Consider the following 15,656-nt stretch of genomic DNA (forward strand, 5'->3'; position numbering starts at 1 on the left):
AGAAAAGCTTGGGGTCTACCAGCTCTCTCGGGCTTCATGCGGCATCTAATATCTGAAGCTGTAGTGGACATACTGCTGCCCAAAGATTCCTATAGGCAGGACAAGCTAAAGAAGCGGCAGCACGACAGGATCAGCGAGAGAACAGTGTGTCAGTGCTGCCCTCGTCGTCGTACGATGCGGGAAGGGAGACCACATCATGCAGGGACTTCCCCATCGTCTGAGATCTGGCGGATACGGTCTCAAGCTCGACGGCAGCCGCCAGAAAACGAACATTCCACGCATGCAACGGGGCGAGGCGAACTTCATAACTAAGTTATATGCCAACCTTCTGACCTGCGTCGGCGGCGGCCCTACCGGAGTGCGACAGCCCTGTGACTCGGGCGTTCGGGGGGCGCGATGGGCCGGCCGCGCACGCCTAAAGTAGCGGCCGCGAGCCACCCCGGCGGAGCTTAAATCAAGCCTTCGGGCGCGCGACGATCGCCCGTGAGTTCGCTGGCGGCGGTTCCGTAATATCCGGGCCTGGATTTACAAGCAAGCAGGCATGGATGCTTCGTCCTTGACTTCCCTGCGGGATTTGCTTTCGGTGCGCGTTGCGTCACCGCGAGTAGGAAGGTCTTTTTCCCTCTCTCTAGTTCTTTTCTTCTCTGAGGAGCTGAGCTCTGCCAGACTGACTTTTCGTGTTGATGACCTGGGTGCTTCCTTGATTACTTCTTTGCAGCAGTGCTGGCTTGAGTTGAGCTGTGCCTCAAGTTTGATTGATATCAAACAACGGTTATCCTGCTACAGCTGTCCCAGAGCTCCCGCTCTATCCCTCTACGCCGCCATTTCGGCGCCGTGACCTGGCCGCAACATGGTCCACGCAGACGCATCGGAGTCTAGAGCACCTGAACCTATGCAGAACGGAGGGACAATAGGAAGCTCGACCATGGGCTCTTCTAATCATAGTGACCCAGCAGATGAGAAGCGCGATGCATCCGCCGTATCCCCTGGAGCTGCCGCAGTCCAGACGTCAGACGAGGAAAGCTGCAGTAAGATCGAGCCCGAGAAGGCAAAAGCATCGATCAACAACATCTCGTCCGTGCCCAATGGAGGCACACTCGCTTGGCTGCAGGTTCTCGGTGCTCATTTTCTCTTCTTCAATTCCTGGTAAGTTGCTATCTCGACCTGGCCTGGGGTGCAGTCGAGCCTCCTGACACATGTGCTACGTGCCACTTGGCTGAAAAAGATACATGTCATACTAACTGTGCGCCCAGGGGAATCGTCAATACTTTTGGCTCGTATGAGACATTCTATGAGAGGGACTTCCTGAAAGGTACAACGTCCTCTGCCATTGCGTGGGTGGGCTCCCTTCAGGCATTCCTGCTACTCTTTGTCGGTGCCCTTACGGGTCCTATCTATGATGCTGGCTACTCGCGCGAACTCATCATCGGCGGCTCGTTTTTTCTCGTCTTTGGCCAGATGATGTTGAGTTTGTGCACACAGTACTGGCAAGTCTTGCTGGCTCAAGGGTTCTGTATCGGTATCGGATGCGGCTTGGTCTGCGTTCCCAGTACGGCCATTCTATCCCAGTACTTCACAACTAAATTAGCCACTGCTGTTGGCTTTACGGCTTCTGGTAGTAGCTTTGGTGAGTATCTATGTTCATATGACTTTCAATCTTTGAAAAGGAGTATATTAATGGTATACAGGTGGCATCATCTACCCAATTGTCTTCCACCGACTGGAACCAAAGATCGGCTTCCCATGGGCCACGCGTGTACTCGGATTCATCATGCTCGCTACGCAGCTCATTTCTATCACGGTCATGAAGGTACGAGTCGTGCCAGATAAGAGACGCGCAATCATGGACCTCGCTGCATTTAAAGAACTGCCTTACTTTTTCTTCAACGCCAGCGTATTCATTGCCTTCATGGGTCTCTACCAGCCCTTCTTCTACATCCAGACCTTTGCAATCAAGAACGGCATCACTACTGAAAACCTTGGTTTTTATATCCTTGCCATCATGAATGCCGCCAGCGCTTTTGGCCGCATCATACCTGGCATTCTATCCGATAGAAGTAAGTTAAGCATCGATATTTTAAAAGGTTGAAGAAATTCTAATATCACACAGTCGGACCTATAAACGTCATGATTCCCTGCGCTTTTATATCCGCAGTTCTATGCTTCTGCATCATTTCCATCAAGAGCGTTGCCGGCCTACTAGTTCTGATGGTTTTATATGGCTTCTTCTCAGGAACATTTGTTTCTTCGCCAACTGCAACCATCGTCAGTATCTCCACTCACAGTAGAGGAACGATTGGAACTAGACTGGGTCAATCTTTCGGTATTGTTTCATTTGGTCTCTTAATCGGTGAGTACTAGTAATACCTTTTTTTCACTACAGATATAACTAACTTGGACCATAGGCACACCCGTCGGTGGCGTTGTGTTGGGCAAACACGGCTTTCGCAACCTATGGGTATTTGCTGGCGTCTTAATCGCCGTTTCCGGCGTGGTGCTTATTCTCACCAGGAAGTTTCATAAAGGGTTAGGTTTAATGGTAAAAGCATGAACAGGAGTACTTGAAAGAATAAAGTGTTATTGTTTGTTTTCCAGTTGAATTGATAATGAGCCTACAGTTAGCGACTTGATATCGGTATGGTCTAATATTCTCCACCCTGTCTCGGCTGAATGAAATAAGTATAGATATTTAATCTCAACAATTATTCCTTAATTTGCACCGGATTGTCCTAGAAATATAGCAACGATTGGTATATCAAAATCTTATGCGCTTCTCAACTTGTTGAAAATTGTCCTCTTGAGAAAGCGTCTGTGAATCTTCGACCCAGTCAATATACTATCATCATTGGTGTCTCAGGGTTTTTGGTTGCTATTGCTGGACTTGAAAAAGAAGAAGAGGGTGCTCACTTGCAAATAGCCCAATGCTTCGCAAGTGAATAGTCATATTCTTTATTTTGGAATTTTATGCTTGGGAAAGCCAGTCCAACTGAGTACAGGCCCACGGTGGTGGGTTATTTTATTCAGTCCAAACGTATCCATATGTGATATTATGATAGGCACTCGCCATTCAAAAATAATATACGCAGTACTAACTCGAAAAATTTTGAACTTTCTGCGCAGGCTCAGAAAGGCCGAAAGACCAAACATCCCGTAATATCGCCATCATCAATTGCGACTCAACATTGCCAGCCAAAGGTACCCAGGACGCTAGCGTATTTTGACTGGCTAAAGCTTAACAGGACAAGATTCATCCACAAACGACGTCAGAAAGTCAAACATTAAGATCTTCCTCGGAACGTCATCTATACGAAGGGCGAAGACATTCACCCTCCAGTAGATGTAACACTGGGCCACAGCATTCCCCAGCAGTGCCGAGCTGGGATACGTGCACATCGCCAGGTGCCAGGAGCCAGCGGGCTGCGCCTGCAGCTGGATATGTGCTGCAGAGTTATGGAGTACATGATACGAGATGGGGTGCCTGAACACGCGGCTGGGGGCTGACTAAGCCGGCCTTTCGAAAGGCCGAAGCGCGCAGTTCTTGGCCTCGGAGGCCCGACAGCGCGAGATCGAGAACGCGACAGCGAGACGTCGAGCCAGGGACGGCGGCACGGGAGATGAGCTGGGGCCGGGCAATACGAGCGCTGGGCCGCCGGGCTCGGTCCTTTTGAGGAGAATGTCGTGCGATCTGGAGGACAGGATTCAGTGGCGGCACGAGTAGTGCCCTCTTTTGACCGACAACAACATGGCAACGCCTTGTTATATCCTTTTGTTCGGTGACCAGACGGAGACTAAGTTCAGTGTCAAAGAGCTTTTCGAATACAGTGAGCGGTCTGAACGTGTCCGGCTTTTTATTGAGCGCGCGCAGAATGCTGCACGTCATGCGTTTGACACCGCGAGTACCCCTGACAGGGGGAAATATGGCTTTCATTCCTATCTCGAGCTAGAAGAACGCATTTTGGCGGAGACGGTTCCAGATGTCGTTGTTCGCACTTTACTACTTTGCTTCGCCCAAGTCGGCCATCTCATCATGTCAGTGCGCAACTTCATATGCGGTCGAAATACTCTTTCTTCCTCTTTGTATTCTTCGTCTGACGCCCTGAAGGCGACTAGAAAGGGACGACCAAGTCCGTGACCTGTGGTCTAAACAGAGACTTGTCATAGTTGCATCATGCGCCGGCCAAATCCCTGCAGCTCTTGCAGCCACAACAAATTCATTAGATGAGCTCGCCGACGCTGCGCCTGAGGTTGTTGCTACCTCTATCCGGGCCGGCATAGACGTCGACCGTCGAACAAACGAGTACGCTGATGACCGCTCTAAGAGCTGGGCTACAGCCGTAGGCGTGCCCCTGGAGCATGCTCGACAGGTGGTGGCTGGATTCAACGACAGCAAAGTAAGCTAAGCCATTGCCGCCTTCTGTACTACTAACCAACCCTCCAAGATACTCGTTTATTCTAATACATATATCTCAGGATCTCACACATGCTAAAGGGCTGTATTGTGGCGTGACGTCTGCCTGGGCGACAACCATAATTGGACCTCCAAGACAGCTGGAAGAGTTTTTCGGCTCGAAACCATTTGGTGAAGCCCGTGTGACGGCCCTGCCTATCAATGCTACTTTCCATGCATTACACGCGGAGAAGCCTGATATCGAGTGGATAATTGGAGATACCCCAAAGCTTAATAGCCTACACCTAACTGACGCTTGCTTTCTGTCGAGTGAGTCGGGCGCGGTCTTTCCACCACAGACCGCAAGAGATCTACTCGGCGAGGCGCTTTTGAACATCTTGAATCGAATGACAGATAATGAAAAGGTGTTTGGGGAGGTTCGGGGCATATCCGGGGATAGGGAAGTGTGCATCTTTTCGGTGGTTGCTGAAAAAGTGGCAGCTCGTATGATCAAAGTCCTTGGAGAACATAAGGCTCATGTGAGGTCGAATATCTAAATTTCAAAATGATGATTCAACTCATGCCACTAGACGATGCTACATACAAGAGTTTAGAGGTTAGCATAAACATGGAGTTTAAATCAATTGCTTTTTAGAAATATGAAGATCAATCGCTGTTGGGTCAACATTTCGTCACAATCTGAGTTTAAGACGAAGCATCCTACACTTCAGTTGCAACATGGCGATAAGCTGCGGATGGCCAACGTGCCTCATCAACACCATTGCTTCTCGTACCAATATCAAATCCAAGCTTTACGATCTCGTCAAACTGGACGACTGGTTTGATAGTCCGAATCGAAATGCCCAAGTTTGGACAGGGTCGGGTTTCGAAGAACTTTGCGTCAAAGAGATCTGGAGAGTGTTCCTTAAGCAGAGTCATCACTCGTGAAATAATGACTAGCATGTGATCATAGTGACGAAACACAGGGGAGCCGTAACGCTTTCGAAGGCGGTTCCAGATATTTTCGGGATACATGCCGACGTTTTGGACCAGCCAATTGTTATAGTAGTCAAGAGCCAGCTGGTACTGTCAGGATGTACTGGCCAGAATCCATAAGAGTGGAGGGCAAAACGTACATTAATCTTATACGACCCACCAGTTTCTGCTCTCCGAACCAACGCATCCATCACGCTGCATGTTCCAGAAATACCAGTACTATAGATAAGGGTCAGCATTTTGAGTTGCGCTTGAAATGGGCGGGACTAGAGCACCAAAAGTCGCTGTTTGGAAATATGGGAGTGACAGGCTCGTCATTACCCATCGCGCGACCAAACTCGTAAGAGACTCCAGTATGCTATAAACATTCGTGTCAGAATGACTCCTAATAAATAGGTGAAAATGGGTTGAAATGGTAGCATACAGCGTCAGATATTTGCTGCCATCCACTCCTCAGTTGTAATGGACCGTTCCAACCGAAACAGTTGAGCCGTACGACTATAATTCCATTTGGCCGGTTCTTACACATCTCTATGACTTGATCGGCTCCGAAGCCCCATTTTTCCATGACCTCTGGACGATAGCTAGAGACAAAAACGTCACACTCCAAGATGAGTTCCTTCATTCTTTCCCGATCCTCTGGTTTGTTGAAGTCCAAGGCGGCGTTCAACTTACCCCAATTGAATTCCGGATGGTAGATAGTAGCGTCTGGAATGGAGGGCGAAGTGATTCGCAGAATAGTCGCGCCCAGCTCAGCCAGCCCACGAGTCACGGCAGGTCCTGCGATAATGCGCGTGGCGTCCAGAACTTTTAGGCCGGCCAAAGGCCTTGACGGGTTACTAGGTTTGTTGCCAGCGGCATCAGTCCACCAACAAGGGGCTTGACTTTCATTGACTTTGAAAGACTCCCACAAGCCAACATGGCGGTTCGCCTGACCCTGCTCGGTTTTACGGTAGCCATCAACGTCATAGCTAATCGTGCCTGCGGTCTTGAAGACATCATTTGATAATTTATCAATGTCCTGACTTTTCCACTGTGCGAGTGCTGCATGAAACATGGGAAGCACCCTTTCAAATGAATCTTCTCCCCCAGGGGGTAAGGATGGAAATTTCAGCATTTCCAAAACGATGCTAGGATTGAGCGAGCCATGAAGGTGAAAAAATCGATCATCTCGCGTCTTATAAATATTCGAAGCACAGCACCGATATGGGCCTTCTAGCGACCCATAAGTATCATAGTCGTTGAATAAGCTAAGGTAGAAGTCCTTAGCCTCCGGGTCACTTCGAATATCCCGAAATGTTATGTTTTTGCCGTCAGGATCGAGGGAAAACAGGGTAAGGGACATAAGGAATAGAATCCCATGGTTACTATATTTTATATCAATGAGAGCTAGATGGATTTGCCTTTTCCAGTATGATTGCAAAAAGTAAGACGAATAGGGAGTGGGTGGCCTACGTGTTTATAACCGCCTTCTGAGGAGAAATCCCATAAAGCTTGTGGAGAATAGCATTGGTATATGTTGCTTCCAGTGCTTTGAGTGCAGATACGCTTTCTGCAAATCGCCAATTGACAGGAATAAATGGATCTTGAGAGCCTTCGAAATGGACTGTGGCGTATTTTTCCAAGTCATGGATAAGGTGCTGCTCCGTTTGCGGGCCACGCAAAATTCCTTCATAAAAAACCTTGGAGGCTTGCTCAGGAACAGAATAAAAGGTGTCTGCCATAGCTATCCAATGCAATTCGGAGGTCGTGTAGGACCTTGATAGAAGTTGTTTGTAGGCCAATTCAAGTCCCCAAAATAGTATGTAGATGATGCTCATCCCTCCCCCTCCGGGTTGCCATAAAACTAAAGGAGACAATGGCTAATGGCAGCTGAATGCTACTTCGCATCTAGTGGAACACTAAGCCGTAAATTTAAGCCAGGGCTGAAGGCCCCAGGATGGCTGCCGATCTTTGGATCAGGTATCATATCAATAATAGTCATCAAAGAGACCCAAATACGGGATACAGTGTTTCTGCTTCCGGCTCCAGTTGAGCATACGAGCTGTTGTTCAAACAGGATTCCTTGCACCATTGCATTAAGTAGGTAGTTAGTTCACTTAACTTGGCTAACTAGTTAGTTAACTATTCCCCACTTAACCGGGCCGATCCGTTGGTAATTACTAATCATTCCTTAGTCAAAGCAGTTCACACAGAACTTCATACAGAGTACCATGTGCAGTAATCTGCTGACCATAATTCGGAAATCGTAATACTCCATACGAATGACTGTTAATATTGTGTAAGCGGTAGATAGGATAAGCCGTCTGTTTAGCTTTTTCGGTATGGATGAAGCCGTATGACACATGGACACTAAGCCAAAATGCATGAACGTTTTGGGTTGTTCAGGTAGGATGATCCATTCCACATATATATCAACCAAATTGCAGAGAAAAGAGAACAAAAGTCAGTGTACTTCCAAGAAGTATTCAAGGCATAGTCATCATGAAGGGGTTTTGGGGAGAAACTCAGTGCCTAGGCCCAGGTTCAACTTCTGCCACACTTTGGAAAATACCCCACAAGGTAAATCAGAAACAGACGCCCCATTAGAGTGCAAGACCTGCTTGGTTTCCAACAAGTGGATGACCGGCATCGTTATCCCTTCCTGGGCGTACTGATACGCAGAGACTACACACGGATACAGCGGGAATCCAGTGATGTGTGAGGGTTCTCGCTTGATAAAGGACAAGCCATAACCTGTCCACACTTCAGATAGTCGTCTTAGCTGATATCATGTAGTTCAAAAACCATATTACCCAAACTAAGGACAACTTAATACTCAACCTGCCCTTGCTCTTACATTTCTGTCTTCCCAGAACCTGGCTCCACGTTTTTTCCCAGCAAGTAAGTTGGGTTCGTTATCGGGAATCCGCATAATATCATACCATTCCAAGCCCCACTCATCAGCTAAGGCTTCGAGGAAATCGTCGACATTAGATGGATGGAGGTCAACTTCAGTGGCATCAGTTTCACTTTGATTGTCATTAATAATGGCAATATTATAAAAGCTAGCGAGCTTCTCAATCTTTCTGAGGGATTCTAGTTGTAATGTATTTCCTATGAAGAGATTATCAGTGTGTTGGGTTTAGCGGCAAATATGATACAGTTCAGCTCACTCCTCGGTAAAGGGATTCCATTCTTTTCCGCATCGGTCCAATAGCCTTTGGCATGATTCCCCATGTCTCGAAGAGCCTTTAGATGCTTGGGAAAATCGGTAGACACCATCCACTCACACCTGCCGCGCTCCGGATTGTGTTTGTACATGGCAATTGCATCAATTTTATGGAATAATCGGTAACGAGTCTTATTTCTCCGAATGCCCTCAGAGTTGTTGAACCTGCCCTCAAAATAGTCAAGGCGACCTTCGATACTATCCAGTCGTCCGTCCACATCTTTAAAGCGCTTCTCCATACTGCCCTCCAAATGGTCAAGACGACCTTCGATACTATCCAGTCGTCCGTCCACATCTTTAAAGCGCTTCTCCATACGGCCCTCCAAATTCTCTATGCGATCTCCCACAATATCCATTTTTCGGTAGAATCGAAGTTCAAGTCTCTATATCATTTCGTACGGCTGCGAGAGAGCCTGCCTCACTACCAAGAGCCGACAGGCCGAAGTCAACATACCCATCCGAATTTGTGAATTCAGGGTGAGAGTTTCTCGTGGCTAGCCTTGAAAGTATGGGATAGGAAAGCGGAAAGCGAGCTTCTAGCTCTAGGTGGGGGGGAGGCGCCATCTCGGGAATGCGAACAGTTGACTTGCGATAAGATAACTAGGAGGGGAGATGGGCGGTGGAAGCTTTCGGGAGGGGTTCTAGGCATCAGCGGTTAAATAGGAGTTAAGCTTCGGCTTATATAATCAGCGAACTTCACGCAGTACTCCATAGTTAACGCCTACTTGGCCTTCACTGTGCTCGCGGGCTGTGCGCAGGACTGCAGCTTTCTAAGGATGGTTGCCCTTTGGCTAAGTGCAAGCGCCCTTTTACTTCCCTTGCCGGTGATTTTTGTTGCCGAAGAACTAGGCTCGGCTCCTAGGATCTTCTTGCCACAGCGCTAACCACTCAGTCATAAGAATGGCCATCCTTAGGATCTCATGGTCTGGGCCTTTATTTCTATGGTGTTAACCACTAACACTTGTAGCCTCAGGTACTACAGAGTAGTTGTATACCATTCGCCGGCTGATAGGCTATTCTTTTAGTTGCTTGATAAGAACGCTTTCGGACATCTTATAGCTATATATGCGCAGTACAGAGTACAGAAGATGACATACATCAGCTGGTGAACAATACACTACTACATGATGCTAACAGTGCCTTAGGTAAAGATGTTCTAAGAGTGATCTTTTTTTTTTTTGGACTGGGTAGCTAACACTGTGACAATAATGCCAAGTGGCAAACTTCTTGAAACACTGATTGCTTCAACCAAGAAAAAAGCTTCAGAAACCACTGAATGTGGATATGGTTGCAGAAGTAGAGTCAGTGAGTAGGTAAGATTGGGCCTGAGCAACCCTTCATGAGTGACACTACTAAACCTTTTTTCCTCAGACCTCAATCTAATCACAGTTAATTCCTACACTCATACCTAGTCTTTCTAGAAACATTATGACAGCAATTTCTTGACATTATTTTTGAGTCCTCAGATAAATCTAACTACCATCTAGAATTCTAAAGGATGCATACGCTACATAACTGCCACCACACTCTAGTGGAAATAGCTATTTTTGGAATATTTTAAATGGTGGCGCTGCCGCAGTTTGTTGTCACTAGCTACAGAGTAATAGCATGTTGGGAGGTGATATCAATAGACAATAATGCTCCATTTTATTTGAACAGATTGAGTATTACTACATGCAGACTAACTTTAACTATTCTCTCCATAGATAATACTTTTTTCACATTAACACTATCTACACAGGAGTAGTGGCTGCTGATATTAAGAGACAGACGAAGTCTCCTGGGCGCTGCCAACATGGGCCTTCATATGTCTGCCTATGCTGTCAATGTGCTCCTAGGAGGCCAACAGATTGATTCACTCTAGCCTTAATATTCAACTAGAATAGAAACTCCTCGACTCTATCAATATTTACTGTCAATATGTCGAAGGGACAATTGACAAGCGCCCACCATCACAAACCAATACATTGCCATTCAGATAAGACCCAGCTTTGCTTGTGAGGAAAAGCACAACGCCAGCCATGTCAGCATCTATGCCAGCCCTACCCTCTGGAATCAGCTTTGAAGGATCATATCCTGTCGAGGTCATAGATGAGGTCATGTCGGTGGGGAACACTGCATTTGTTAGTCAATATCAAGAGACCTCTGCAACGTTTATCGAACTTACACCCTGGAGCAACCATATTTACTCGGATCTTGTATGGTACTAGGTGCGTTGATAGCTGTTTCATCATGTGTGTCTGGGATGCTTTACTCTGCCCATATGCAAATCGGCCGGTAGCTGCAAATCTGCCAAAGCCCAGAGTGCTGCAAGTCCCAATAATCTGACTTCTGCACCCCCCGTTACTTCTCTCATTGCCAAGGTGAAGAAGTTTTAAGAAAGCAATAGCCGTATACCAGAAACCTGCAGTATTGACCTTGAATGTTTCAGCATACTCCTCTACTGAGTGCTTCCAGTTAGCCTCAATGAACTCATCAAGACTAGACGAGCTGTTCAACTCTGGACTCTCCGGCCCTGATGTCCCAGAGTTGCACCAAAGGAGATTAATATATCCAGCATCCTGGGTAATCTTCTCGACAGCTTTCTGCAATGACTCTTTAGAAGTGACATCGCACTCCACAGGCATCACCACGTTAGGGAATGGCTTTGCAGTCTCTTCCAATACTGCCCCACGGCGACCCAAAATGTAAACCTTCTCAGCACCATTGACAGCGAGGGCGCGAGTGATCATGCGTCCGATACCTGCATGAAAATCCATAATCCTGTTAGGTCGTTGTCTTTCCTTAGGCACAAAATCTATAGTAACTCTGAAATGCTTACCAGTGCCACCACCAGAGATGACAGCGACAAGACCTTTGACACTAAAAAGCTCTTCGGCCTTAATTTCCCTATTCGAGTTGTCCATTGTTGTTTTCTTACGCTATTTGGCCGAGGCTCGATTATCTTTTTCCGTGTTAGAAAATACACCGTAAAACAATCAATAACCACTACCAGAAGACTTCACAGTGATATCTTCCAGTAGCTCCTCTTTTCATAAAACGGCTCTCGAGAGCCAGGGCATGACGTAAGGAACCGGTATTCCGCAACAAATGGTCCTGGGTTATGGTGCGCATTTTTAGAACAGGGATAATTTCAAAGCAATTATCTGCACAACGCTCTAGGCACTCGGTATGCCCTGTCAGCTATGTGAGAAAATACACGGATTTAAGGTTGCTGCAACAAGGGAGTGAAGGCTGGTCTGGTTCTTGATGAAGGGGATCTGTGACCTGCAGACCGTTCGTATCTCGGCTTAGCGGTTGTGCAGATCGTCCGAACGTGTCCAGGATGGCGATTCTGTAACTAAATGCTACAGTTGAAGAATATGTGGAGAATGATTTTGCCGCTTCTCATCGTCGTATGACTCGCAACCCCCCACGATTCGTATTTATCCATGATTTGTTCGAGTTTACTCTACCTGATGTTGAAGGCCAAGGCTCTTTTTTTCAGCCGTTTAAGTAAGTCAGGGAGCCGAAAAGCGTTATTTCGCAGATGAATGTATATACTTGCATGAACTCATCCCGTATTAGCTACATGTATAGTTCTCTCCTTGGAAAGGGCATAAAAACTACCCGTGTGCATCGTTCAGCCCGGGAAACAAGCATGAGGAAATTTCCAGGACTTATCCCGTCACCAAAATTGCCGAACCATTTTTGATGTCAAATATTGATAGTATACATACGTTGTCAAAAATATGGCGCTCAAATATCCGTAAGCGAGTATCGTATCCGATTTGAACGTATAAAGCGTAATGTGAAGCACACCGAATAGCATAGCAATTCCACAACCAATTCTTGAATCTCAACAGCGCTCTAGCATTCTGATTATAAAACAGAGCAGCATTATGGCTGAGTCAAAAGCCGATTTGGTCGTCGTTGGCGGTGAGATGCCTCAATCTACAGTCGCATATCAGGAACTGACCAAATGAACGAACTGATGCAGGTGGGCCAACTGGAATGTTGACTGCCCTTCTAGCACAAAGACTTGGAGCGTCAGTAATTGTGCTTGGTATATTCCCGTTCCGGGCTCCTGGTTTGCATTGTGGCTGTTAACCAGAGACCTCCAATCCAGACGCAAAGCCCGGTCCACTCCAGCTTGGAAGAGCTGATGCATTGAACGCAAGGTCGCAACAATATCTCGAGATAGTGGGAATTCTAGACAACCTAATTAACCAGGGTTTGAAATGCAACAGTAAGCCTCAGCCGCTGTGCTACCCTTGCCTGTGCTGATAACTCTAAATAGCGAGCTCTATATTCACGAAGGGTGAATTTACATCGCGGCAGAGTCATTGGTGGACAGGATTGCAGCATGTTCTGCATAAAAATTTTCTCATGATTGGTCAGCCTGTTGTCGAGCAGCTTCTCGCAGCGGAATTGAAAGATAGCGTGTGGTTTAACGAGCGGGTTGAGTCGGTGAGGGAGAACGAGTCCGAAGTTGAAGTTACCACGACATCACGACGTGTCGTGCGTGGCACCTATTGCCTTGCCTCGGATGGCGCCAGGTCCATGATGCGTCAGGCGCTTGGGATTCCTTTCACAGGAACGAAGCCTGAGATGACATGGGCAGTTTTGGACACCTTCATCGACAGTGACTTTCCTCGCTGCCCTGAAATTATCACCTTTGAGCTCAATGGTGAGTCTCGCGTGGCATGGATTCCACGGGAGCGTAATATGGCACGCTTCTATATCCTATTGGACGGCGAGATCACGGAGGAGAAGTCGAAGGCCTCCATTAAACAGCATTTAGCGCCATACAGGGTTGATTTTACCAGAACTGAATGGTTCAGCACCTTTGAAGGTATGTACATATCTCCTTTCTCCGGATGCCGTATTTGGAGCAATTTTGGCTAATGCCTGAATGAAGTGAAAGAAAGAATTGCCGAGACATTTATCTCTCAAAACGGCAATGGCAGGATCATCCTCGCTGGTGATGCCGCTCATTGTCATTCAGTCAATGGCGGACAAGGGCTGAACACTGGCCTCTCCGATGCATTCAGCCTCGGGTGGAGGATGGCGTACGTTTTGAAGTTTGGTGATAAATTGGCACCCGGTGCAGCCAATAAAATTCTTCAAAGTTATGACGTGGAGCGTCGTAAAGTCGCGGAGCATGTCATTCGTGTCGCCGCCCGACTTGTGCGAGACGTCAAATTCGAAGCCACGCAGTATGTTGGTAATGTTGAAAAGAACGCAAATTTTATTACCGGCAAGTATTAGAAAGGGTATTTGGCATAAGATTTACTGACTTGTTCCTCAGGAATGGGGATAGCGTACCATGATCTTGACTCTCCAGCCATCCGAGAGTCCGAAATAAGCATATGGAAAGCTGGCCGCGCCTGTCCTGATATTCAAATGACAGTTCCGGGCAACCTAAAATCCCAGTACTTATACAGCATGGTGACCTATGGGAAGTATCTTGTTCTTGTGGCTGGTGATCATGGAGGCCACTTTGACAGTTTTAATGATCTAGTTCGATGGCTTAGAATCCTACCAAAAGTTGATGGACAAAACTACCATCTCAACGGTGAAAGTGCATCAAGTTATTTGTCCGATATTGTCAAAGAGGGAGAGAACTACGCTGTGGTTGTTCGGCCTGACATGTATATCGCGTATGCTGGTCCTGTTGACACTGCACGGGAGTACTTAGGGGAAATCTTTGTCGGCCAGGATTAGTTGGCATGTTTACGGAGTACCGGGGAACCGTGCTCTAGGCCATTTTTTGCTCCTTGATTAAAGTTCTTCATCCTTCTTGCTATCAAATCAATAGACTCTAGGCCAATTCACTGCGTACTATAAGGTCGGAGTATGTAAGGGCAAGGTATCAGAAAATAGCCATTATTGCATGTCACGCCCAGCAAGCCCATTGTCGAGCCCCACACGGCACGGGCCGTGTTTGCCGCCGGTATCTTCAGGTGCTCTCATATTTATCGAAGTGGAATTCCAACCAGAAATGGATAAGCCTCATTAACAATACGTACGATCCGGCTCCTTTGTGAGAGTCAAATGAGCTACCAGGGTATATGGTTTCTGTGAGAGGCTATTGGCGCGGCGAGACGTTTTCATATCCTTGCCTTCGATCACACAAAAGGGGGCGGAGTTTGGAGACAGTCAGCAACATATGCCTACGGCCATCTCGCCGTTTCTTATTCTTTACCGTGAGTTCCACACCTGGTAAGCGGGTTGAAGCCAAGGTGAGCACTGGGGTTTTAAGCTCCCTCAGTAAACTTCGCCTTTGTGGCCCCATGACGAAACTTATTGGTGGTATGACGATCTAAAACAGGCTTTCCAGCTTGTCATTTGAAAGCCTTTCAGTGTGCGATATCTCTGGTGAACCAACCAATAAAATACGGGTAATTTGAGCCTTGTTATTTGAGCTAGTCTCTTGTTCCCCACTGAGAACGGCCTTCTCCAAAGCCTTTAGGGCGGGAGAAGAGAAAAAAACCCTGTCTCCAGGTATCATGCGCAGCCGGGTTTCAAGTTCTAGCTCCCCATCGGAATTTCACCACGTTCTCAAACTTCTCCAACGGCTTTTCGGGGCCAGCACGCTTAGCCTTGAATCGAAGGGGGTAAAGCCGGGCATAAGAATGAGCGCTGCCCCATGTGTATACGAACCCAGGCAGCATTTACTAGCTACTGTTCTGGTTATGATGCCGACATGCATAAACATGGATGGATATGCAGCATACCTAGCACTAAAGTTTCTCAACGGCGATTTCGCAACCAATCAAAATAGGGCCTAGGAAACAGGCATCTCGCGGGTCAGCAACGACATCGTATCTATGCACAGGCATGACTGCATGAAATAGTGTAGATCACGCCACGGGATCTGACTACAGGTGCCTCGTGTCAATGTTGAGAGACTGGTTATTGGCAATTAAGGGTCTTCCTTGAGAATGCGTACGGCAGAATAAGTGCAACCATGTCAAAGGGCGCGCGATGATATCAAAATTGGTAAGGGCAGGGGAGCACAGTTCACCGCAGATGCAGTGGAACTCAGTATTCAATTCGAAGCCAGATTAAACTGCATCA

The 15,656-nt window shown here is 47.2% G+C and overlaps 6 protein-coding genes across 6 annotated transcripts; 3 read left to right on the forward strand and 3 right to left on the reverse strand.

Annotated features, from left to right (window-relative positions):
* Positions 1-850: 850 nt before the first annotated feature.
* LOZ57_005811 (uncharacterized protein) lies at positions 851-2,551 on the forward strand (the record flags this gene model as incomplete). The annotated part of the gene is made up of 5 exons (XM_049254837.1): positions 851-1,146; positions 1,254-1,627; positions 1,689-2,057; positions 2,111-2,350; positions 2,406-2,551. The coding sequence occupies 5 exons, from the start codon at positions 851-853 to the stop codon at positions 2,549-2,551; spliced, it is 1,425 nt and encodes a 474-aa protein (XP_049106177.1).
* A 1,191-nt stretch (positions 2,552-3,742) lies between these two features.
* LOZ57_005812 (uncharacterized protein) lies at positions 3,743-4,944 on the forward strand (the record flags this gene model as incomplete). The annotated part of the gene is made up of 3 exons (XM_049254838.1): positions 3,743-4,029; positions 4,103-4,391; positions 4,471-4,944. The coding sequence occupies 3 exons, from the start codon at positions 3,743-3,745 to the stop codon at positions 4,942-4,944; spliced, it is 1,050 nt and encodes a 349-aa protein (XP_049106178.1).
* Positions 4,945-5,107: 163 nt separating this feature from the next.
* On the reverse strand, positions 5,108-7,107 carry LOZ57_005813 (uncharacterized protein; the record flags this gene model as incomplete). Its single annotated transcript, XM_049254839.1, has 5 exons — positions 5,108-5,467; positions 5,524-5,602; positions 5,659-5,741; positions 5,808-6,750; positions 6,839-7,107. 5 exons carry the CDS (start codon positions 7,105-7,107, stop codon positions 5,108-5,110), a joined length of 1,734 nt encoding a protein of 577 aa, XP_049106179.1.
* A 758-nt stretch (positions 7,108-7,865) lies between these two features.
* Positions 7,866-8,950, reverse strand: LOZ57_005814 (uncharacterized protein; the record flags this gene model as incomplete). Its single annotated transcript, XM_049254840.1, has 3 exons — positions 7,866-8,147; positions 8,223-8,479; positions 8,539-8,950. The coding sequence occupies 3 exons, from the start codon at positions 8,948-8,950 to the stop codon at positions 7,866-7,868; spliced, it is 951 nt and encodes a 316-aa protein (XP_049106180.1).
* A 1,510-nt stretch (positions 8,951-10,460) lies between these two features.
* On the reverse strand, positions 10,461-11,500 carry LOZ57_005815 (uncharacterized protein; the record flags this gene model as incomplete). The annotated part of the gene is made up of 3 exons (XM_049254841.1): positions 10,461-10,493; positions 10,555-10,709; positions 10,762-11,500. 3 exons carry the CDS (start codon positions 11,498-11,500, stop codon positions 10,461-10,463), a joined length of 927 nt encoding a protein of 308 aa, XP_049106181.1.
* A 975-nt stretch (positions 11,501-12,475) lies between these two features.
* On the forward strand, positions 12,476-14,300 carry LOZ57_005816 (uncharacterized protein; the record flags this gene model as incomplete). Its single annotated transcript, XM_049254842.1, has 6 exons — positions 12,476-12,512; positions 12,574-12,639; positions 12,703-12,822; positions 12,874-13,428; positions 13,495-13,800; positions 13,885-14,300. 6 exons carry the CDS (start codon positions 12,476-12,478, stop codon positions 14,298-14,300), a joined length of 1,500 nt encoding a protein of 499 aa, XP_049106182.1.
* Positions 14,301-15,656: the final 1,356 nt, after the last annotated feature.

The sequence above is a fragment of the Ophidiomyces ophidiicola genome, assembly GCF_022830035.1.
Source record: "Ophidiomyces ophidiicola strain CBS 122913 chromosome Unknown scaffold_32, whole genome shotgun sequence".
In the NCBI taxonomy this organism is placed as follows: domain Eukaryota; kingdom Fungi; phylum Ascomycota; class Eurotiomycetes; order Onygenales; family Onygenaceae; genus Ophidiomyces; species Ophidiomyces ophidiicola.